We start from the raw sequence: 24846 nt of genomic DNA on the forward strand, positions 1-24846 counted from the left end.
GGCCATTCTGGTGAGTGGTAGCCCTGGAAAGCCACTTCCGGTTCAAATGTTATATTGGGACTTTGCTCCAACTCAGAGTACAACATCCAAACTGACCCGGGATTCGTGTTTCCATGAGGTTGCCCCTGACAATGTCAGATGTTGCTGCTCTAATAAAAATGACGATGGTGGCCAATGTTCATTACTGAGCATTTGCCACGGGCCAAGTTCATCCTCATGGACAACCTTCTGATATCGGGGCTGTCACTGTCTTCCTTTGACATGTGGGAAATTGGGGGCCAGGCAGGTGACGTTGTGGCTTGGCCTACATTGCACGGCCTGGAAGTGGCGGGGCTGGTTGGACCCTAGGTGTCCTGGAGCCACCAGCTCGTGCTCTTTGCTCATGGTGCCCTCTGACCTCTGACCTCTGGGCTTTTTCAGGCCTGCGGACCATCGGCGTCATTACCAAGCTCGACCTGATGGACGAAGGCACTGATGCCAGGGACGTCTTAGAGAACAAGCTGCTCCCCTTGAGGAGAGGTGTGGCTTGTGTGGGGGTAACAGGGCGCTAGGGAGGCGGGAAGGACGGGCTGGGGTCCAGTGGCATGTCGTTGTCATTACTGCAACCTTGCAGATGCCAGAAGGCGAGCACTGGTGCAGTCACCATCACCTGTTTCCCAGCTGCCCAGCTGCGACTGCTTCTACTTGTCATTGTAAACCCTTCTCCCTGTTTTTCCTTTTTAACGTATGCCTCTTTTTTTTTCTGATTTTTATACATTTGTTTTGCAAGTGCACCTGCTTGTTTCCGGAACAACAGAAAACACGTGTATGGAAAGAGGAACCTAAACTCAACCCACAGCCCTGCTTCCCCCAGTAGCTGCTAGTTAATCTTTTGTGGCTGTCCTTCCAGAAAGCTCCTTGGGAGTTGTAACATTTAGTAAAATTTTAATTACTTCCTATTAGGAACATTCGCAGACTTTTCCCAAAAGGAAACAGAGTAGATCAAAGAGCCCTGGCGGACCTGGTCCCTAGCTTCAGTGGTTATTAACACGCAGCCAGTATTGAAGCCCCTGAATGTCTTTACCTGTGATTTCTTCCTGGGGGATTTTAAAGCAAACCCTAGGCATTGTATCATTTTACGCGTAATTACCTTCATCTCTTTTGACACAGTTCTCCTTCCTGTCCCCTGTGTTTTTTCTATACCATTTATGTACAAAAGAAACTGGATCTTGTCCCACTTTTGGGATTTGGCCAACTGTCATTCCCTATAAACTGGTAATTAGATCTAGACAGAGGCCTGATTAGGCTCCGGTTCAGGATTCCTCATAGGCATAACCTAAGTGTTTTTATGTAGTTTGTTTTAACAATATTTAAAATATTTAATTTTTTCAGAGCAGCAGTTTCAGGTTCATGGCCGCATTGAAAGGAAGGTTCAGGGATTTCCCATAAGCTCCCTACCCCCACGAAGGCACAGCCTCCCCCACTATCAACATCCCCCACTGGAGAATGGGACACTTTTTTATAAATCATGAGCCTATATCGACCCACTGTCATCTCCGAGAGTCCACGGATTACATCACGGTTCACTCGTGGTGTTATAAATATTTTTATTTTCAAACCATGAGATTAGCAAGCATTTATTGAGTGTCTGTTATGTACCAGGCACTGTTCTACGCTCCTGATGGGTAAGAACTCATTTCATCCTGATGACAATCCAATGAGCTGGCTCTGTTCTTATCCTCATTTTATGGATAAAGAAACTGAGGCACGAGGAAGTCAAATCTCTCAGCCCAGCTCTCAGAACTAGCAAGTGACAAAACTGGTTTGAGCCCCAGCCCTCCCGGGGCCCTGCTGCTTTGCAACTTGCTATTTCATTTCAGGTAAATATTTCCAAGGCAGGTAAATACGCTTCAAGACGACCTCATAAAGTGCCACAGAATTCCGTAGACGAGGGTGCATCGGCCGTTACTCCATCCCCATGGCTTGGATGCTAAGGCTGTGTTCTGGTTTTCACCGGGATGCAGTATTGAATATCCATCTAGGTTTTTATTTGTTTTGTTTTTAAGCCACTGCTGTCAGCTCTGGCCACCTTCATGCTGTGGCAGTGTCATTTAGGCATTTTCTTTAACTCTGGAAGTTTCCACCTCCCTGTCTGGGATTGGCAGAGGGAAAACACTCAGACCTTGGTGGCCACCTTCCTCCAGCACTGCTGAGATACTGACTGGGGACGTGACCCAGGACCACAGGGGAGCATGGTTGGGGCAAAATGCAAAAATGTATTTGGCTGCAAAGATCGAGACTGAGTGGTGCATCCGAGCCTGGCCGAGGTTCAGGGAGGATGGATTAGTGCTGAAGAGGAAGCAGACCCCGCCTGGCCCCGCACCCTCCACCAGCCCCCCTGACCCCGGGCTCCCCCAAACACTCTTGGGCCTCCACCTTACCCCCGAGGGGTCTTGGGGCCTGCGGGTGCCAGCTGGGCTGAGATCCGACAGCGTGGACCTCCTCTGCTTCCTCTCTGCTGACTCACTGGTGTCCACACTTCTCCTTCGCTGCCTTCCTTTGTGTTTGCATGAATGAAGCCTCTTCCTGTCTCTGTGTACTTGTCCCATCTTCTGACCTCAGGCCTCACAGAGTCCCTGCCCCTGCTTGCAAAGGACGCAGAACTCCTGCTTCTTCAAAGGAGCTAAACCAAGCCAGCCGCCTCTCCATGGCGCCTGCCATTTCCTCCGCACACTGTTACCCAGATGATAGCGAGTTTGGCTTCACTTCAATCTGGGGGCAGATCTTGGTTCTCCTACTGTGATCTCACTTTGGCGTGTCTTGGTGCCCTCACCTGCAAAGTGGACTTAATGACAGATCTGGAGAAGACAAAAGCAGTCGCATGTGTACCAGACCCTCAGGATAAATGGCACATGGCTCTTCCCTTTTTTCCCCGGAGAAACATGTACAGCCCCCACTGCTAAGACAATGGAGTATAAGCACACGTGTTTTCTACTGAAGGCCTTTTGCTATGTGTCTCCAATCTACCTTTCTGATGGGGGTCTTGCTACATTGCCCAGGTTGGCCTGGAACTCCTGGGCTTAAGCCATCCTTGTTCCCCAGCCTCCTGAGCCGCTGGGCCTTGAGGTGCCCGGCTCTCTGTTCTAGCTAATTGAATGCCATCTCCCTACCTTTCCCTTCTGCCAGTTTCTTTCTGTTCAAATATGGCAAATCTTTACTTCGAACTGGCGTTTTTATTTGAAAAATAGTTTTTCATGGTTTAAAAATTCAAAAACCATACTGAAAGCTGTAAGTTGACGAGACTGACTTCTGCCTCCCTCCTCTCTGTCCCTCTTCTCATATTGTCACTGTTCACTGCTGCTTGTGTTTCATTCTGGAAAACTTTAACACAAGTACAATCTTTTTTTTTTTTTTTTTTTAAATCACTCATGTTTTCTTCAAGTTCCTTTCTAATTTCATGTTTCATGTGTAAATCTACGATCCTTTGAGAATTAATTAATTTTGGTGGGCTTCCAACTTTGATTCTTTGCCAACAATATTCATTGAACCACCTTCATCTGGGTGTATTTTTGGACTTTCTATTCTGTTCCATTCATCCCTCTGGGCATGAACACCCTGATGTCCCCAGCTGTTTAAAATATACTAGCTTTATAGTAAGTTGTGACGTTTGGCAAGATCACCTGTGCCCCCTTGAGCTTGTTTTTGAGATTTTTCTCTTACCTGTGTTTGTGTCTTCGAAGCTCTGCTTGTGGACTTCATGTTCCACAAAGATCTTTCCTATCACAGGGGATGATGTGGTCTCTCCTTCCTCTGGGCACTCATGTAGCTTTTCGGGGCTGCCTTCTGCCGTGTTTGCGTCTGTTGTGTTGTTTCACAATAACGTGTTATGCCCCAATCTATGCGTGACTCGTGGGACAGGATCCATCTCTGCACCTGAACTTTACACCTGGCATTGCCCCTGCCTGACTCTCTCTCCCCCTGTGTACCTGCAGGGTACATTGGCGTGGTGAACCGCAGCCAGAAGGACATTGAGGGCAAGAAGGACATCCGTGCTGCACTGGCGGCCGAGAGGAAATTCTTCCTCTCCCACCCGGCCTACCGGCACATGGCCGACCGCATGGGCACGCCACACCTGCAGAAGACCCTCAATCAGGTATGCCAAGAGTTTGGGGCCACTGGGTGCAGTGGCACAGGCTGCGCACTCTACAACAGCTATGATCCAAACTGGCCCTGGCCTTAGACTAGAACAGCACTTCTTTTATCAAAATGGGTTTGGTCCACATTTCTGCTGTAATAAATGCATTTGATTCAGGGCCTGGTGAAGGCTGGATGTTCAGTAAGTTGATGCTGCTTTTTTTTTTTTTTTTTTGAGACAGGGTTTCACTCTGTTGTCCAGGCTAGAGTCTAGAGTGCAGTGATGCAATCATAGTTCACTGCAGCCTCAAACTCCTGGGCTCAAGCGATCCTCCTGCCTCACCTTTCTTTTTTTTTTTTTTGAGACAGAGTCTCACTCTGTTGCCCAGGCTAGAATGAGTGCCGTGGCGTCAGCCTAGCTCACAGCAACCTCAAACTCCTGAGCTCAAGCGATCCTCCTGCCTCAGCCTCCCGAGTAGCTAGGACTACAGGCATGCTGCGCCACCATGCCCGGCTAATTTTTTCTATATATGTATTTAGCTGTCTATATAATTTCTTTCTATTTTTAGTAGAGATGGGGTCTCGCTCTTGCTCAGGCTGGTCTCGAACTCCTGAGCTCAAACGATCCGCCCACCTCGGCCTCCCAGAGTGCTAGGATTACAGGCGTGAGCCACCGCGCCCGGCCCCTGCCTCACCTTTCTGAGTAGCTGGGACAACAGGCACCTGCCACCATGCCCAGCTAATCTTTTCTTTTCTTTTCTTTTCTTTTTTTTTTGAGATAGGGTGTTGCTCTGTTGCCCTGGCTAAAGTGCATTGGCTTCGTCATAGCTCACTATAACCTCAGATTCCTGGGCTCAAGTGATCCTCCTGCCTCAGCCTCCCAAGTAGCTGGTACTACAGGTGTACGCCACCACACCCAGCTAATTTTTCTATTTTTGGTAGAAACGGTGTTTCCCTATGTTGCTCAGGTTGGTCTCAAACTCCTGGCCTCAAGCAATCCTCCTACCCTGGCCTCCCAAAGTGCTAGGATTACAGGTGTGAGCCACCATGCCTGGCCAGTTTTTCCTTAGTTTCTTTAGAGACAAGCTCTTGCTGTATTGCCTAGGTTGGTCTCAAACTCCTGGCCTCATGCAATCCTCCCATCTTAGCCTCCCAGGATGCTGGGATTACAGGCACGAGCCACCCTGCCCAGCTTATTACTACGATTTCAATTGCCATTGTAATTACTTAGTCACATACCCAGAAGCTGGCACACAGTTCCTGGAGTTGGTGACCTGGGTTAAGAACATCTGGCTTGAACCAAGGCTGGCATACCAGATGGTGGCTAGGTGGGAGGACCCTGGAAGCTGACCCTGGAGGGTCCAAAGCCCAGCCCAACCTCTGAGCCTTGTCAAGCCTCTCTCTCCTTGTCCATCAATCAAGAATCGTCCCTCTCTCTCCCCCTAGGGCTGGTGCCTTCTCAGTGCCCAGCACATGCGCTGTGTCAAATACCGCAGCATCCAACACCAGCAGCGCCGGTCCTTAAGTGTTTTGCTGTTGTTGTTTTTTAACAGGTAATACGTTCATAGGGTGCATAAACAAAAACAGTATTAGGTGCACAAAGCTGTGCCCCATATCCTCGCCTTCTCCTTCCCCGCAGGCACCACTGTCCTTATGTCACCTGGGAGATATTTCTCCCTTTCTTACCATAAACGAAGACGTAGTCACGGACCCCTCCACCTCGGGCTTTTTCTGCTCAGCGATATCTCCTGAAGCTCTGTCCTCGCAGCAGAGCGTCCTTCCTCACTCTCTTCTGCAGCCGCACAGCAGTCCCTGAACACATGGGCCCCACTGGGGAGGTTTCCAGTCGTCCTAGATAATAGCATCATTTTGCGTACGTGCAGGGTTCTCTGTGGGGTCAGATCCCCACTGTGGGATCAGGTCGTGACACCCTCATAGGCAGCGCCCGTCCTTGGCCGCCATCCTGGTTTGCCCAGCCAGCGTTGCCCTTCCAGTGGGCAGTAGCAGGGGTGAGATGTTCCCCCTTGCTGCTTTCTGGCAGCTTTGGGGATGGCAGGATGGCCTCGGTGACAGTCCTAGAGTCATTCCTTCATGCACGGGCTGGGGAGACAGGAGCTCGCGGAAGGCCTATTTCTAATGGGAGGGTGGACACGAAACAGGCCACCGGCTACAACCACAGTCAGGTGTTCGCTAGAGGCGGGGACTGTGAAGACAGCTGGCGTAGAGCAGGAGCCACCCAGAGGAGGCTGCCCAGGAGAGTAAAGAGGGAAGTCAGTGTCCCCGGGAGGGGCCCCCTGGAGGGGAAGCTGGAGCTGTGGGGCAGAGGGCAGGAGGGGGAGGAAGGGAAGTAAAACTCGCCTGGCGGGGGCGGGGGCGTCCTCTGAGAGGCATCAGGCAGGCAATCCGGGTGGCATGTTGGGAACCTGGTGGGGCTCGGCCCCTTCAAATCGGGGCTTGTCCTGAGCCAGCCGTGACCCTTTCGATTCTGACATCTGCAGCTCCCACAAAGGGGGCGTCTGGGCCTTGGGGACAGGGACCCCGTATGTGCAGGACTTTGGGTGGCCCCACCAGCTCCTTGCCACCGATGTGAGGCTCCTTCAGGCCTCTTCCTAGCTCAGTGGACACGTTGTAAATGCTTTTCTTTTGTAGGACACATGGCAGCACAACTGTCTTTTTCACTTTTCAAATATCAGCTGATTTTATGCCTTTTTTCCTCATTCATTTTTTCCCCTTTGTCGAGCCCAAATCCAGTGAGTGTCCCGTTTCCTCCTTTTCCATGACGGGCACTGCCTTCCCCAGAAGTGCCAGTGTCACCACTTCCTGGGCTTTCTGCTAGTGACACTCAGGTCCTGGAGAAGTGGAGGTGTCTGTATAGCCCTCCTCCCCGCCATCTCGCTCCGTCCCTGCCCCCTGCTTCCTTCTTTCTTCTTTTTCTCCTTCTTTTGTTCTTTGTTTCCTTTTTCCTTCCCTGTTCTTTTACAACCTTCCTTATTTCCCTGCCTTCATTGTCCCACCCTCAGCAGTAATGTCTTCCCCTCTGTCCCCGTGGAGTTCTTCTCTAACCGCGTATCTTGAGGATCATTCCCTGTCCTTTTATACCAGATGCCCTGATTGCTGTGCCCAGCCCCCTCGTGCCATTTGTGGCATCTGAATCCCGAGGGCAGCGCCGCGCCACTGCCCTCTGCCTCTGCTTGCCCCGGGTTCAAGTGTATCCGTAGCTGGATGTTTCCCCCGGGGGTGTGGGGTGTGCTCGGCTCAGGCTGGCGTCATGGCGTCTGTGCTCGGCAGGGTCAGCGGGCTTGGGCTTTCGTGGCCCACTGCCCCCGTGCCCCCTCTGACCTCTGGCCTCTCTTCTGCAGCAACTGACCAACCACATCCGGGAGTCGCTGCCGGCCCTGCGCAGCAAGCTGCAGAGCCAGCTGCTGTCCCTGGAGAAGGAGGTGGAGGAGTACAAGAACTTCCGGCCTGATGACCCCACGCGCAAAACCAAAGCCCTGCTGCAGTGCGTACCCTCCGCCTCCCCCTCCCCCAGCCTGGCTCCCTGGCCACCTCCTGGCTTCCACCCAGCCACTGGGTCCCCTAGGCTGGGCGCCAGTTGCCACTCACCCATTCATTTGTTCAGCAAACATTTGTCACGAGCCTCGTGCAAACCAGGCCTTGTACTAAGCAGCAGGTCGCTGCAATGGACAGGGCCCAAACTTGCCCCAGAGTGCACAGAAAGAGGGTAGGGGACAAATGGGACAGGACATAAGTATGGAAATGTATAGTGTGTTCAGTGGCTAAATTACTAATGTGGGGAAGGGGCTTGACCGAGCTACAGTGGCAGGGTCACAGTGGCAGGGTCGGGGAGTCCTCCCTGGGGAGGTGCGAGACAGGGAGGGAGCCACGTAGAGCGGGATGAGGCCCAGCCGGGGCAAAGGCCCTGGGGCAGGACTGTGGTGCCCTAGTGGAGTGAGTGCGGGGGAGAGCTGGGGAGGTGACAGGGCAGGTTGAGCAGGGCCTTGTGGGCACAGGGAGGGTGTTGGCCTTTGCTGTGATGGAGGTGGGAGCCATGGAAGGTTCTGGGCAGAGGAAGAGGGTCCAGACTGACCCAGGTATTCAGCAGCTCCTCTGGCTGTTATGGGAGAACAGAGATGGGAGAGGTGGTAGGAGCCAGAGCCAGGGTTAGATTCTTCTGCTTGGTCCCTTGGAATCCCCACCGTGACCGTGGTGTGATCCAGCTGCCCAGCTGTGAGGTGGCGGAGCAGGTGCAGCCCTCAGTCCAAGGCCTCACTCACACCCCTCCTGGTTTCTGGCCTGCAGGGGACCCCAGGACACTAGACTGGCCAGGCCAGAGCAGGGTGCCCGGGATCCTGGGGCAGGGCAGGGCAGGGCAGATGGCAGCCTGCATGAGGTGCTTCCTACGGGTACTGCCCCCTCTGGCCATCTCAGCCCCGACACCCCCCTGCCCTCTTTGCCACGCAGCAATGCAGGCTGATGGGCTCGGGGCCGAGAATGCCTTTATGTCCCGGCGACCTCAGGTGTATTCCAGAAAGCTTGCTGTGGGGCAGATTCTGGCCCTTTGCAGGGGGATGGGTCTGGCAATTAGAAAGAAGTCTTTGCTGTGGAGGCCGAGGCCTGAGGATGAACTCAGACCTGCTGGGTGACCACAGGCAGGTGACCACACCTCTCAGCCTCACTTTCTGCACCCACGAAATGAGGGCGGCAACAGCTGTCACCTCACGTAGCCATTGGGAAAACCCAGGATAAAAGTGCTGGTCGTGAGGTCCTAGGTGGGACCAGGCCAGGGAACACCCTCCAAAAATAGTCTTTACCTCCAGGGCCTGGAACATTATGTAACCAGTGCCATGCAGGGCACTGTCTAGGTAGTTTTGACATCACAGTGGAGACAGACTGCTGTCATCTGCTGCCCCTGCTGAGGTCTGGGCCTTCTTGCTTTAGAGTTGGTTTTCTATGTTGTTGTTTTTGAGACAGTCTCGCCGTGTTGTGCAGACTAGAGTGCAGTGGCGTCATCACAGCTCACAGTAACCTCAGACTATTGGGCTCAAGCGATCCTCCTGCCTCAGCCTCCCGGAGTGCTAGGATTACAGGCGTGAGCCACCACTCCTGGCCCTAGAGTTTTGTTTTGTTTTGTTTTGTTTTATAGAGACAGGGTCGCTGTCTTGAACTCTTAGGCTCAAGCGATCCTCCCACATCAGCCTCCACAGTAGCTGGGACTGCAGACTCACACTGCTTACTATACCCAGCTGATGTTTGAAATTTTTTGTTACCTGCAAACTCCATCCTGTGAATAACACCCAGGTCGTTTAAAAGTCTCTAGCAGAATCCTTCCCTAGGCAGAGGGGATTAGTGGCATTTTTCAAACCAGCTCTTCTCTCTTGGCTTTTTGTTTTGTGCCTTGGGTCTCTCTGCTTCTAGAACTTGGAGCAGGGACCCATGTCCCCTAGGTGTGCGGTTCTGGCTCTACCCTCAATGACCACTTGTATGTAATGGCCAAGGGTCATTCATAGATTTCTTCCCTGCCCTGTGGATGAGTGTGTGAGTTTCCTGAGGCTGCCATGACAACGTTCTGCAGACTGGGTGGCTTAAACAACATCATAAATGTGTCGTCTCCCTGGTCTGGAAGCTGAGAGCCCAATGCGGAGGTGTTGGCAGGGCTGGTTCCTTCTGAGAGCTGCTGGCGGTTGGCTGGCGATCGTTGGTGTTCCCAGCCTCTGCCTTCACTGTCCCATGGTGCTCTGTCTTGGGTGTGTCCAAATTTCCCCATTTTATGAGGATGTCATTCATGTTGGGTTAAGGACCCGCCCTACTCCAGTGTGACCTCCTCTTGACTAATTACATCTACAATGACCTTGTTTCCAAGTAAGGTCACATTCTGAAGTGCTACATGCTGGGACGTCAACCTGAATTGTGGGGGACACCACTGAGCTTGTATCCATTGCCCAGATTACTCTGAGAGTGCAGCTTAGGCTGGGCCACAAGGGCCACCCTGGAGACTGGCACACGCATGTGCTTCATTTGTCATCTCAGCCTGGCGGCTGTCGGCAAGTGGCCACAGTCTCCGTCCTTGTCCGAACCACTCCTTTGTCTATCATCTGTCATTTGTTTAGTGTTGTGCCTTCTACAGCCTTGGTCCCGGTGTGGCCCACGATTCAAGGTCCTGGTTCCAGGTGCAGCATTAACATTGGCCTTGGTGCGTCTCCTGTACATGAAGAGCCGGGCTGTTCTCTGCTAAGAACTGCAGACCGGAAGCTGCAGGCCCAGCTGGGGGTGGGTCCCCTTTGCAGGAGCTCCCCGCTCTGAAAAGCGCCCTAGGATACAAAAATTCATCTGAGTTCTTTACTGTTCACAGTGATAATAAGCAATGCTGAGAGTTTTTTTTTTTTTTAAGGGCCAGGCGGGCTTCTAAGGGGCCACACGTGCTCTTATCACCTTCTGTTCATTATATGAATCCTTTTTAGTTTTTTAAAAAAGATAGGTAGATGGCTAGGAATTGGCAGCAGTTTTTCTTTTTTGTGGGTGCACAAAATAACAGTGCGTTTTAGGATCAATGACTTCTTGGAGTTGGTGAAAGCTAGAAACTTCCTTAATACTCACAGTGACACTATGAGGTTGATGCTGTTACCATCAGCCCACTTTGCAGAAGAGGAAGCTGAGGCTCAGAGGGGGCAAAGCCACCTGTCTAAGACCTCACGACCATTAGTGGTAGAATCTCAACCACAGCAGGCTGGGAGGTGGAAGGAACCTGCAGAAGCCACTGGAATTGTGTGGAGGGGCTACCTATTCACCCCACCATCCTGCCAGGTCAAGCTGAGCCTCGGGGTAGAGGTTGCTGAGCTGTGACCCTTGAACTTTGCCCTCCTTATCTGCAAAGTGGGAGCCCTCACACCTGTAATCCCAGCGCTTTGGGTGGCTGAGGTGGGAGGATCGCTTGAGCCCAGGAGTTCGAGGCTGCAATGAGCTATGATCGTGCCACTGCACTCCAGCCTGGGCAGCAGAGGGTCTGTTAAAGACCCTGTCTCTTAAAAAAAAAAAAAAAACAAACGGAAAAAAGAAAAATAAACTGTGGCTCAACTTGGAACATCACTCCAGATCTGTGTCAAAACCTCCACTTTGATGTCGGGTTTTCTTCTTCCTCGTAGGATGGTCCAGCAGTTTGGGGTGGACTTTGAGAAGAGGATTGAGGGCTCGGGAGACCAAGTGGACACACTGGAGCTCTCTGGGGGCGCCCGGATCAATCGAATCTTCCATGAGCGGTTTCCCTTTGAGCTGGTGAAGGTATCACTCCCGGGGCTGGACCCTTCCCTCTGCTCAGGCACCCTCCTGCTGGCCTCGAGCTGGGCCTCCTCTGGGGCCATGAGGTCTTGAGCCTGTGTCCTAGAGAAGGTTTCCCGTCGGCTTTCTTCCCTGAGCAGGCAGCTTAGAAGTGTTGGGCAGAACAGTGTGAAAATTCCTATTTTCTCCTCTGACAAAAACCGATACACATTCCTTACAAAATGCAAGAAAATATAGGTAAACTCACATGGGAAAATGTCCCCAGCAAGTTGTTGAAGGAAGAACAAAACGGCATATAGAGCCAGCATGTGCAGCATGAAGATGACGTAGATGTAACGTCTTTACGTTTGAAATTGTACACCTGTGTCTAGAGGTGTTTCTTTGTGTGGACAGATCTGTAAGGATATTTGCAAATGTCAGCTCGGGCTGCTGAGATTTGCGACTTGCTTTTTCCTTCTTTTTGGGGGTGGTGGTATGTGTTTTGCTTGAAGTTTTATACTATTTATAGTGAGCAAATAGCATTTTTATAAAAAACAAAGTTCTGGCTAGGTGCAGTAGCTTACGCCTGTAATCCCAGCACTTTGGGAGGATCACTTGAGGCCAGGAGTTCAAGACCCCCCTGGGCAACACAGTGAGAACTTGTCTCTGCAAAACATAAGTACAAAATTAGCCGGACTTGATGGCGTTATGCCTGGAGTCCCGGCTACTCGGAAGGCCAAGGCGGGAGGACTACTTGAGCTCAGGAATTTGAGATTACTGTGAGCTATGATCACAATACTGCACTCCAGCCTGGGAGACAGAGTGATTCCCTGTCTCAAAAACAAAACCAAACAAACAAGCAAACAAAAAAACCAATAAAGTTTCTTTTTGTAAAAGGAGCAAAACACTAATAACCCTAATACCCACAGACAAGGCCTGTTAACTCCGGAGCTTGTATTCCTTCAGAATTAGTTCCGTGCAGATGGGTACACTTGTCTACATACACAAACATACCGTGTATTGTCATTGTACTTGCGTGTACATATGTATTTTTTAAACTAAAAATTTTTGTGTCTTTGTACCCTGCTGTTTTCACAAGGTGACCATCTTTCCAAACCAGTCATATACACAGTGGATTATTAATGGCAAAACAACATCCTATTTTATGGATGTGACACCGTGCATTTAACCAGTTTCCCATTGTTGGACATTGAGTTTGTATTTACTTTTTTTTTTTTAATTTTTTTTAAGAGATGGAGGTCTCACTCTTTTGCCTAGGCTAGAATGTAGTGGCACAATCATAACTTACCACAGCCTTGAACTCCTGGCCTCAAGTGATCCTCTCACCTTGGCCTCCCAAAGCACTGGGATTACAGGTGTGAGCCACAACACCTGACCCTGTATTCACACTTTTTTTTTTTTTTTAACAGTTATGAATAGTTCTGGTCATGTAGCTAAATCTTTGTTAATTCCCCAAGATAAATTTCTAGAGCATTTAAACTACTAGGTGACAGTATAGGTGTGTTTTTTTAGGTACTTGATATGTGCTTCCAAGTAGCCCATAAGAAACTTTATAAACTCATGTTCCCACTAACATAGTGAGATTGTTCATTTCACAGCATTGTTGCTGAAACTGGATTTTAATTTTTTTTTTTTTTTTTTTTTAAATTTTGACCAGTTAAATATTCTGCCTTGTGAATACAACTACTCATTGGAAATAACATTTCCCCAAGTATACACCTGTTGTGGGGTGCCCCGGGTACCTCCTTGCAGGGGTTTTGTTTGTCTCTTCTCAGATGGAGTTCGATGAGAAGGACTTAAGGCGAGAGATCAGCTACGCCATTAAGAACATACACGGAGTCAGGCAAGTTCCACGGGGAGAGTTGCCATGTTCCCTGCCCTCCGTGGTGCCACCCTCCAGCCAGTCGGTCCCCCAAACCTCTGGGTGCCCCAATCATGAGGCCTTAGGAGGGCTTTGGGGTGGTTCTCAGTAGCTGTAAGCGCCTCCCTGTGCATCTCATAGGACACTTGATCGTGGCTGTGTTTTAGTCCTGTGGGTCTGTCACAGGTCATGGGGCTGTCCATGGCTCCCGGTTACATATGGCTGGGTTCCCACCTAGTCTTGGCAAGAACCTTAGTTTCCATGGTAAACTAAAAGCTCACTGTAGATTTGCCTAGTGTGGGGCTGGGGGCGGAGCTGAGTTAAGATCACAGACATCCAGCATTTGTCCCCATCATGGGTCACCTGTTTGCCTCGTGGTCCCCTACCTAGGCTTACAAAGGTGGAGTCACTCCAGTTGTCTGGACTTTCATCACCATGGGGTCCTCGGGTCACACTGGGGGCTCCCCGGCGGTGGACTCAGGCATCTGACCCCCAGACTTGATGTGACCTTTATTCGTTGTTGGGGACCCGGCCAGTGCCTAGGAAATTGCTGACCGTGCTTTGTTTCTCTCTGACTTATCTCCCCCGCCCCCGGGTGTGGACGGTTTCAGGACCGGGCTCTTCACCCCGGACTTGGCATTCGAGGCCATTGTGAAAAAGCAGGTCGTGAAGCTGAAAGAGCCCTGTCTGAAATGTGTCGACCTGGTTATCCAGGAGCTAATCAGTACAGTTAGGCAGTGTACCAGTAAGGTATTGCACCCTCGGCAGGGTGAGCCCTGGCCTTGCGGAAACGGGGGTACGGGGGTTTGGTATCAGGCTCCCCGTGTGGCATCGACCCCACTGGTGCTGTTTGCCCCCCAGATTGCCCCGGTGTCCGTGATCGTGGCCTCTAGCCGGAGGCTGGGGTGGGAGCATCGAAGCCTGGGCCCATCCAGGAGGTGCCAGGCCTCCAAAACTGGCCAGACTGCTGGGCAAGTCTTGCTGGGACCCTGATACCAAGCCTAGCATGTGTCTGACGGAACTGGGGCTCCACTGGGCTGTCGCTTTGCTACCTTCTGGGAAGCAGAGAGGGACCCTGCGTCATTGCTGGAGGCCGAGCTCCCTGAATCTCCCCGGCTGTCACCCCTTGTTGACAAATGCCCAGCCTCCTCCGGCTCCCCTGGAGCCAGCGACATCTCTGTTGCGCAGCGCTGGGAAAGGCCCACATGCCAACAGCATAGTGAGTGCCTGGGTGCCCAGCACGACCAAGCCGGCTGGGCTCCTAAGTGTTCCCGCCAGCTCCCTGCACCCCGTGCTGTCTCCCTGGGGCAGCCCACGCTCGGGTCCACTGAGGCACAGTGCCTCTGTGCGCTGTGGATGAGCGGCCCCTCCCCTCGGCAGGACGCCCGGGCTCCCGGGCCTGTTTCCCAGGGCAGCATGCTTGGCCGAGCGGCTGACGTGCCTCCCGGTGGGCAGCCTGTGCCTGCACAGCCAGTGTCCCCAGCGCTCTGGGTTGCCGGGGAATTTCTGCTTGAGCCCTCTGTTCTCAGTCTGGAAAAGCCCACATTTGCTGCTTAAGCTCCTTCGATTGGAAAAGGGAGGAGGGAAGAGAAACCCCGCCCGGCTGGAGACTGTCACTGCAGAGCCCGTTGTCACGGACGTGCAAATCCAAGGCCTCTGCACACCTTGGCTGTCCATAGGATGACAGCGATCCTTAGCACTTCTAGAATGAAACCCCGGCCCGAGCCCACCCCCAGCCCCCAGTCCTCTGGGATCCGAAGCAGCTTCCGGGGCAAATGCGGGCAGGTTCCTCCATGCATGGACTAACTGCTGACACTGGTTTCTTCTTTCTCTCTGTCTCCTGTCCCGTGTGTGTGGCCTGCACTGTCTCTGGGTGTCTTTCTGCCTCGTCCCGCCCTCCGCATGACCCAGGACGGGGCTCTTCACCCCCGACATGGCCTTTGAAGCCATTGTGAAAAAACAGATTGTAAAACTCAAAGAGCCAAGTTTGAAGTGTGTTGACCTCGTGGTCTCAGAACTGGCCACGGTCATTAAAAAGTGTGCCGAGAAGGTAACAGGTTTCGTTCTTATCATCTGCGCATCTGTCCCCGCCTCCCCCCCACTTTCATTCGTTCGTCTCAACCCGAGCATCTGGAAGTTCTGCCTCGGCAGGAACCCCCTCCTGTGGACCAGCCGTGGCTTGGCAGTGTCTCAGCACTGCGTCAGCGGACGGGGCACGGGGAGTTGCATTGAAAGCGTGTCCCATCTTTGCAGTTGTGGCTGTCTGCAGGGTACCTGGCCTTTGACGTTGCCAAATACCACTCCACCATCCATGAACGTGGTTTGGTCGGGTCACCGCTGTAGGGAAGGCAGGGGGCAGTGGGGATGGTAGGGGAGTGGGTGCCAAAGATGCAGCCATCGGGATTGGCTTTCCACTAGGGGGTGTCCCTCCGAGGCAGATGGCCCACCTGTCACTCCGCCGTCCTAGAACAGGAGCTGTGCGCTCACGAGCTTGGCAGAGGCCCTCAGTGTTCCCGCTGTCACCGAGCGCTGGGCGGGAGGTGCTGCCTGGAACCCTGCGTGGCAAACACGAGCCACCTGCTTTCTCTGCCACCTCCCACCTCCCAGTTGCTGGCTGGAAAAGCAGCTCTGCTCTTGCGTGGGTGCCCTGCTTTCTCTCCAGCCCATGGCGCCCCCACTGTCCTCTTGTGTCCCGGCTGCAGCTGGGAGACAGGAGCAGGGTGGGGGCTCGGTGGGTCCCCCTCCCCGCCTTCCACATACTCCACTTGTGTGCTGCATGTCGCATCCTGTGCCACGAGGACCCAGCCAACGTGGCCTCTCTGCTTGTTCCCCCAGCTCAGCTCCTACCCACGGTTGCGAGAGGAGACGGAGCGAATCGTCACCACTTACATCCGGGAACGGGAGGGAAGAACCAAGGACCAGGTATTGGCTTTTTGTCTTAATTTTCAGGTACGATTTAGATGTAGTAAATTTTGGGCATACTGTTCTATGCGTGTTGACAAACACACACAGCAACATGTAACCTACCCCTCAGTCAAGATCCAGAGTGCTTCTGTCACCCCCCAAAATTCCCATCCCTTTCCTCTTTGTCCCAAACCCCCAGGCACTGGCCACTGCTGGTCCCCTCCCTGTCCCTCCAGTTTTTCGAGTGGATTCCTATGCGTTTGGGATTCATCCACATCGTTTGTTGAGTGCATGGGTCCTTTGTTGCTTCGATTGCCGTGTAGTGTCCATGGAGTGGGTGGAGCTCGGCTTGTTTACCCACTTGCCCGTCAGAGGACATTTAGAGTGCTTTTTGTGTTTTCACATTTTCTGGCAATGCCATGCAAGCACACACAAAGGTAGTGTGGGACACACCCCCCACCAGGCTGCCCCGCCCCGCAGCATCAGGCTCACCTGCCCAGACTGTCCCCTGCTGAGCCCTGGGCCATCATTTCGCCTTCCTGCCGCCCCACACCTGTTTTGAGTCACGTCCCTGTTGTCCTCGCTGGCCTCTTTGCAACTGTTGGTTCAAATCAGACTCTAATGGAGTGTGTGTGTTGTATGTGCTCCTTACATCGTTTTGTGTAGGACGGTCCCTCTCCTGGCCATTGATGGGGACGAAACCAGCTCATTGGTCCTTCGCAGGGTTCCCCAGTTTTGATTGGCCATTTGCCCCCTCCAAGCCCCGGTCCACCTGTGCCTGTTTCCTCGTAGCTGCTGTAGCCGGGAAGCTCTATCAAAAGCTTGAAAGTGTCTGACTCACTGTGTTATTGTTAGTAAGAATGCTGCTGCCCCTTCCAAATCCATCCCAGCCCCTGACACCCGACAGTCGACACTGCTGGGTGTGATCTAAGAGTCCTGGGTTGGCGAGACTCAGGCCTTATGGAACAGTGGCTCTCTCATGGACGGAGCACTCTAGCGTTTTCCGGCAATCCCACAAGGTCCCAGTGCTTTGCACTGTTTTATGTTTGAGGACTCAGAGGCACATCAAGGGGAAGGGACTGGCCCGGGGCCAGTGGGGGCCACCTAAGCCCCTCCCCCCTGGCAGCCTGGCCCGTTCTCAATGGGAACCAGGCCAACCAGTTGTCTGGGCCTGTGGTTCCCATAGAGCAACCCCATCCTGGGCAAAATAGGACACGAAGGATTGGGGAGGGTCTCAGCAAGTGCAGCAGCGTCCTGGCAGGCGCCTTATCTGAGAGTGAATCCTTTCCAGCTCGTGTGTGTGTGTGTGTGTGTGTGTGTGTACATATGTGTACACTCGTGCATAGATGCTTGTGTGTGTTTTTTATTTTAATGTTTTCACTTGGCCAAATTAGCTTTGCAGTTTTAATGCAGGGCTTACAGCACGCCAGGTGGGGAGGGCTTTGGAAATTGTTGAACCATTTGCAGTTGGGCATCCTGTCGCCCCATCCCATGGCTCGGTAACATGAGGGCCAGAGTCACGTGGCCAGTTGGTGGCCGAGCTGAGAGTCTGGCCCTCAGTGGTCAGCCCTAGAGGCCACACCCCTGTCCACCTTGCTGGGCTCTCTGGCGCTGCTCTGTTGGCCCAGGCTGACTTGCCTGCAAGGCCCTGGCATCTGGAAGCACCCACTCCGCTCTCCCCTGCGGGTCTCCCCTGGGGTGCGCGTGGTGGGATGCGGCTCCTGTTCTGCCTGGGAAGCTGTCCGGTTCCCAGGCGCCCCCTGCTGGCCGGTGTGGGACATGCCCCAGCCCTGCTCCTTCCACCGTGCTTGGCCCCTTCCCTCAAGGGTAACCCCCACTTTCCCTCAGATTCTTCTTCTGATCGACATCGAACAGTCCTACATCAACACGAACCACGAGGACTTCATTGGATTCGCCAAGTATGTACTATTGGGGACAGTGGCTGACGGGTTGGCAGCCATTCAGAGCCAGGGAGGTGGTGCAATTGGGGTTCCCTCAGAGGGTCTCAGAGGTCCTGGGGTGAAGGTAGAGCGGCTTGACAACACCTGGAAGCTTTCCTGGGCTAATAGTGGCTCCTGTCCCAATGGTCCCCAACCAACAGCCTTCCCTTAGCCCTCCCAGCAGTCAGCGGAAGGAACAGAGGGCAGTCCTGTGGTCAGATGGCTGGAGAAAGGGCCAGGCCAGCCAGCTGCACTGCTTCCCCCTGTGCCCCGCCCCCCCGCATTTGCAGGACTTGTCAGAGCCTTCATTGACTAATGTGTCCTTTTCCCAGACTCAGCCCTTTCATAGACAGCATCTCACAGGCTCAGGGCTCCGGAGGCTGCTCTTTGGGAAGTGCCGCTTGGGGTCTTTCTGTCTTCTAGGCATATACTGTAGATTTAACACCAGAACCTTCCATGGCACCCAGATGAGAGGCCAGGGTGTGGATCTCTGCTTTCGGCAGGATGTAGATACAAATGCTGGCTGTCTCAGGTGTCACCCATCAGCCCCTGGACCCCCTCGGTGAGCTTAGGCATCACTTGGATTGTTCTCATGGCCCACGAAAGTCTTCCGGCCTGAGGCTGGTAGCATAACAGCCCCTCACTGCCACCTTCCTTGCAGTTTAGCAGGTACCGCGGTGTGCCTTGTCCTGCCAGGCCTCTGATGCAGCAGTGAGTAAGCCTAGAGCCAGGCCCCCACCCTCAGATGAAGGCCCCCGGGGGTAGGGACAGACCGGCACCCGGGCAGTTAGGACACGGCGCGCTCAGTGCTGGTGCTGGCCCTGCAGGGCACAGGGAAGCCCCAGGCGTGGCCTAGTCTGGCCTTGATGGTCCAGGCAGGCTTCCTGGAGGACGGCCTCTAGAGCCACGTCTTGGGCTGTGTAGTCACTTGGGTGGGACATTTATCGATGGGCCTGATGGAGTTGTTTGAGGGTCTGTTCTGTGCTGCACACAAAGGAGGTGAGTGGAAGAAGGAAGGAAGGAATGAGGGGGTCATCAGGAGCTCCTCCCTGAGCCCACACAAGCTGAGCTGTCCCTGCAGGAGGTGGCCTAGGGAGCCCTGCATGTGGGCTGCACCCTGCCCTGGAGGAGGCAGCCCCTCTTGCCCCTGCTCCTCCGGCCTCCAGGTGTGCGAGGGCCGCCACCGCGGGTCCCCCTCTTTGGTTGCACTGCTGTTGTCTTTTCCTCACCTTGATGTCTCTGCTTCTCACACTTCATCCACAGTTCCTTCTCACACTCTCTCCTGTTTTTCCTTTGACCACTCCACTCTTTCCTCTGGATTCCTGGGCCTTCCCACCTCCCCCAGCTGTTACTATACTGAGCAGCTGGTCACCGGGTGGGTATTGCCTGCTGTGTGCCTTTCCCCTGGTGTGTGAATGGGGACACCCTGGTTGGGTGGCCCCAGCCCTGGGTGGGACAGGGCCCACTGAGGAGCTACAGGATGCTCTCTCAGAGCCGGGTCCAGTGCTGGGCCGTTAGGCTAGGACAGCAGACAGCCAGCTGTAGCTCCTGCCCTTCGGCCTGCGGGCTGCGGAGATGGCATCGTCAAACCAAGTGTCACAAGCACAATGAGAGTAGGAAAATGGGGTTGGGGCTGAGCACAGTGACTCACACCTGTAGTCCCAGCACCTTGAGAGGCTGAAGCGGGATGATTATTTGAGGCCAGAAATTCAAGATCAGCCTGGGCAATGTAGCAAGACCCCTATTCTACAAAAAAATTAGCTGGGCATGGTTGTGTACACCCATAGTCCCAGCTACTTGGGAGGCCAGGGCAAGAGGATGACTTGGGCCCAGGAGTTTCAGATTGTAGTGAACTATGATGATGCCACTACACTCTAGCCTGGGTGACAAACTGAGACCCTGCCTCAAAAAAAAAAAAAAGGAAAAGGGAGTAGAAGAGGGGACCTAGGAGGTGGCTTGGAAAGACCTTTTCTAAGGGAGTTGTGACAGCTAGGTGACGGGCAGGGGACCCCAGAGATTTAGGAACAGGGAAGTCACACTGCAAGACAAAACAGCGTACGTAGACCAAGGCAAGGTGGAGGTGAGAGGGCAGGCAACTGGACCTTGTCACCAGGAGGGCCCCACAGGCCATGGGAAGGATTTTGGATTATTCCTGAAGGCACGTGGAAATTCCAGGCAAGGGAGAGGAGTCACCATGTGGGCTGCTGTTTGAGGGAGCTGTGTAGAGGGTGGGAGCCAGGAAGCCCTTAGGAAATAGCACATCACGGACCTCACTGTCACCCAGCCATGGCTGCCAAGGTTGGCTTAGCTTGGCCACACCTCCTTCAACTGCCATTGATCAAAGTCCTTCCTGTACTTAGAGTTGTGGGCTTCTCACTGCCCTCGAAACACTCAAAACAGGGCCCAGAGCAAAAGCCCTGTAATAAATTCACTGAATGTTAGAATAATCATTGGATAAAATTCTGCCTCCATTCTTAGTTTTGCAGATTTCACTGAACTTGAAACAGAAGCCTACTTTCTGCCTTATGCGACAGCCAACTTGAACTCTAAAGCCAAACCCCAGAAGCAGTCAGGAAAGGAATGTGACCAGGCTGATTTGCTTTTTCATATCGTTCTGAAACTTTCAGCTAAAGCAGTATGATAAGAAAAGAAAATATGGTAGATAAGTAACAGGAGATATAAATTGTTTGCAGGTGGTGATGGGGTTGTCGGAGTAGAATATAAGAGAACCAGCAAGGGGTAGATTAGGCGCCCACTTACGAAATGCAGCATGGGCTAGCCAGGAAATAGGGTGGAGAAAGAAGAAAAGAGATCTGGGACTATAGACAAATAAGGAAGCTTGCAGAAAACACGCCCAGTTGACCTTGAATGTCCTCTGGATTTGGGTCAGGAATTGTGCAAGATGAGTGGCATTTCATGGTGAACAGCTGTCACCTGGTCAGATCTCCCAGGCCAGACTGTCCTGTGGTTAGAGCCGCTTACAACCAGGTGTTGGGATCAGAGTTGGGAAAAGTTAGTGACCCCCAACCAGCCTGCTGCTCGGGTGACCCCGGAGCCACCACGGCTACCTCCCAGCCACCTGGGACTCCAGCTTCTCATATTCCCTCTTAGAGAAGCTCCAGAATTTATTGACTTCTGGAAATAACTGGCACTTTCTGGGGTGGTCTAAGATCAGAGCCTTGTTCCTCATTCCTCCTGGCGTCTCATCCACATGAACCATTCCTGTGCTTTGGTTTCAGTGCGCAGCAGAGGAGCACGCAGCTGAACAAGAAGAGGGCCATCCCCAATCAGGTAGCCACCCACTCCGCAGCACGCCACTCCACCCTGGGGAGTGGGAGGGCACTAAGGGGCGACCAAGCCCCAGCAATGGCATCTGGTCCATGGAATGCCGTGCCAGGAGCCTTAACACAAGGCCACCCACTCTCTCGACCTCTGTTGTCCACTTAGGGGTTGATGTTTCTGGAAAACGATCTAAGACCTGACACTCTGGCAGGGTCTAGGGGGCAAATTTCACCCACCCAGAAGTTCCTGTCTGATATCCAAGGCCAGGGTTAGACCTTGACCCTCAAGACAGAGGTCTCTGACCCAATCCGGCCTTCCCAGCTCGGGCCCAGGGATTGGGAGCCTGCAGGTGGGAACCGGTGGGAGGCTGCATTGTCCCCAGCAGCTCAGGGAGCCCTACACCCGGAGAAACCTTGAGCCACATGAAGGGTTTTCTACCTTGACATTTTGCCCTAGCTCGGTGCCATGTGAAATATGAATGGCTTTATAAATTGCCAGCATCGGTGTCTTTTTTTCTTTCTTTGATAAGAAAACCCATTATCTTTGCAAAATTTCCTCCGGCCTCCTCCCTTCTCCACATCGGGTGGGGGTGGGGCCCCTGCTGTTTCCCTCGCACAATTATAGAGCCCGTTGGAAGGACGAACATAACCATTGCATGAATTTTTTTTGCGCTTGCCGTAGGTAATACATATGTCGTTGCTTTTTTGTTTCGGGAAATGATAATGAATTAAATATTATTAACACCATGAATTTGATTAATAGCATGTAATTTTTTTTTCTTTTGCTGTTTTTTCCCTCTGCTGTTCTCTTCCCCCTTTTTGTGCTATTCCCGCTTTTTCTTTGTCCCCTTCATGTCCCTCTCGTCTCTTTTCCTCTGCCTGCTCTTCCTTGATTTACCCACAATCCTAACTTTGCGTTTTCAAAGGGGGAGATCTTGGTAAGTACCTGCTTAGTGTGGTAGCAAACGCTAGAGAACTTAGTAGTGATGGAGACCCCACCCACCCCATAACATGCCCTCCCTGCCTCCTGCAAAAAATAATAAAAACAACAAAAATACTAAAAATTGAGCTAACCTGGAAACCCCATGCCACAGCTGACCCTGGACTTCGTTTGCGTTGCCCTGGGTGTAAGTTTACTCACACAGACACTAACCTGACTGCCACCCTTCTCGGAGGCCCACCCCTGCAGCCAATTCCTGGCAGGTTTGCCTGATTTCCTATAGGTGAGGGATGGCAAATACTCGGTTGACACACTGCGTCTGCCTCCCCTCACCTCCCTGGCCATAGAAGATTTTGCTCAAACCCTACTGGAATTTGTTCTTGCTGCTGCCGCTCCTTCTGTCTCCCATGCAAACCCAAACATTTTCCCCTCCTGTGCCCATAACAGACATGACTAATGGATCCAGCACTCCTTCCCTTTGTACCTCTCCTACATACTGTGCCCACGGCAGACATTGCTAATCAATCCTGGCATTCTTTCCCAGTAAGCATCCATCACTCCTGTTATGTGGCAGATAGGTGTAACTGTCTGATTATAGTTTTTTTTCCCTCTGTGCCAAATGCCCTCCTGTGCCCATGGCAGGCATGACTAATCGATCAGGGGCCTCCTTTGTAGATGCTGCCGCTGTCCTCCTGCCTCCATGGCAGATGTGATATACTCACTAGTGAGACTATTCTGTTCCACTTGCTCCCTTCTCTCATCCTTTGCCTATGACAGACATTGCTAATTGATCCTAGCACCCGTTCCCACCTCGCCCAGAATTCTCAGCACAGTGCTGCAGGCAGTTCCTGCCAGTCGATTGGCGTGGCCCACCATGATCAATCGTATTTGCCACCCCTGCTGTAGGTAACACTTGTGCAGAGACCGCTCACCTCTGGGCCTGAGCCTGTTTCAGGGTACTCACGTCCAGGCAGCTGGCCTTCACCCCAGATCTTGCCCTCAGAGAGCACAGTCTGGGCCTCTAGCCCTGACGAGGCTCCCTGCTCCGGGATGTCCCCCCACTGCCAGCCACTGAGGCATTGGGTGGGCTGTGCCGCTGCCCTCTGGCAGGGATCTTCTGGTGACCCTAGGATCTTTTCAGTAGCCGGGCTGATCTTGTGCCAGAGCTCACTGTTCCCAGGTCCTGGAAGATGCAGATGGCCAAAGTAACAGCCTGGATGGGTGGGCGTGGTGGCAGAACCACTCAGTGGGCCTTGGGCCCGTGGCTCCTGCTTTCTCCACGTGTCCCTCCCCAGTCACATTTGCACTTGTACAGTGTCCTCCACCGAACAGGCCAGGCCAGGCCAGGCACCTGCTCACCTCTCACTCCGAGGGGTTCAGTCATTGTTTTCCTACAGAATGCCACACCCCCAGCCCCACAGCCCAGCCCTGCCATAAGCCTGGCTGTGACCTCTGGGTCTCCCAGCCATGGATTCCTTCCCTGCCCGGGTGACTCAGGCCGGGACCCTCACCCTGGGGGGAGCTGGCCCAGCTTGCCTGTGGTCCTCGCTGTGCCACCCCTGGCCTGCTGCCCGAGCCGCCCTCATGTGCCTGCATGCCTGTCACTGTGCACCCCAGCCCGCGGGACCCTGCCTGCCTCTTCTGTCTCCCACCCCTGCTTCCTTCTAAGCCCAGTCCCCTTGGGATGTGTCCCTTTGGCAAACATCTGTCTTTCTGATGGGGAGGCCTGGCCCCTCCCTTTTCTCTGGACTCGGTAGTGCCTGTGTCTGCCGCCCACTGCTTGCTGCTCCCCGGGGGGAATTTCGTCTCTGAGCCCTTCTGGGGAAGGGCAATCTCGGGGGCTTTGGCCAGGCCCGACCAATAGCTCATGCTCCCTGTAGCATCCCTAGCCGGGCCCCAGGCCATGTCCCCCACCATGGTCATGTACCCCAAGGCACAACCAGGGCCCATCCGCCAGCTCTGACTGCTACAAACCTTGGGTGGAGGAAAACATGCCAGGCCACGGAAGGAGCGTCGGGCACATCTGTCACCTTGGGGAGCCATGCTGGGCCTGGGAGTGGGGGTGGGGGTCACCATGTGGCGATTTCTCCTCTGTGGGAGCCCTGACAGCCTGTCCCCTGTTCTCCCTCCCCTGGTTGTCATTCAGTGACTGATCCAAGGTCCGCTAAGCATTTGCTCTGTGCCCGGCCCTGGGCTGAGACCAGGCAAGGCGACCCCCGACCCTCCCACCCTGGGTGGATGAAGGCATTCCCAGAACGCTGAGCCTTCACTGCTAACGTTGGGACACCCCGGGCAAACGGGGAAGAGCCAGTTACTCCGTTGCCAGGGAGGATGCCGTGACCTTGTTGGGGCTGCTGGCCCCTACCCCATCACCTGCCAGGCAGCCCATGGGTGGGCAGGTCCCAGAGGTCACGACCTGCCCCAGACAGCTACAGGAGTCCTGAGAGCTGTCTCATCATCCCAGGCAGGGAAAGTCTGTGCCCTTGGCTTTGACAAGGGACACCAGGTGACATCACATGCTGTCCCCAGCCT

The 24846-nt window shown here is 53.4% G+C and overlaps 1 protein-coding gene across 9 annotated transcripts in view; it reads left to right on the forward strand.

Moving 5' to 3' along the window:
• Positions 1-24846, forward strand: part of DNM2 (dynamin 2) — a 76561-nt gene that overhangs the window by 38117 nt on the left and 13598 nt on the right. For 3 of the 9 annotated variants that reach the window (XM_069478398.1, XM_069478338.1, XM_069478356.1), the window contains exons 5-14: positions 421-519; positions 3972-4132; positions 7473-7615; positions 11256-11391; positions 13164-13231; positions 13861-13999; positions 16085-16171; positions 18002-18072; positions 21333-21384; positions 22301-22312. In XM_069478398.1, the coding sequence (XP_069334499.1) occupies positions 421-519; positions 3972-4132; positions 7473-7615; positions 11256-11391; positions 13164-13231; positions 13861-13999; positions 16085-16171; positions 18002-18072; positions 21333-21384; positions 22301-22312 (968 nt within the window). Of the gene's footprint in view, positions 1-420; positions 520-3971; positions 4133-7472; positions 7616-11255; positions 11392-13163; positions 13232-13860; positions 14000-15160; positions 15300-16084; positions 16172-18001; positions 18073-21332; positions 21388-22300; positions 22313-24846 lie in introns of all 9 variants that reach the window. The other 6 variants (XM_069478348.1, XM_069478363.1, XM_069478372.1 and 3 more) reach the window with 4 other exon arrangements.

This window comes from Eulemur rufifrons, chromosome 2 (genome assembly GCF_041146395.1).
Source record: "Eulemur rufifrons isolate Redbay chromosome 2, OSU_ERuf_1, whole genome shotgun sequence".
NCBI lineage: Eukaryota > Metazoa > Chordata > Mammalia > Primates > Lemuridae > Eulemur > Eulemur rufifrons.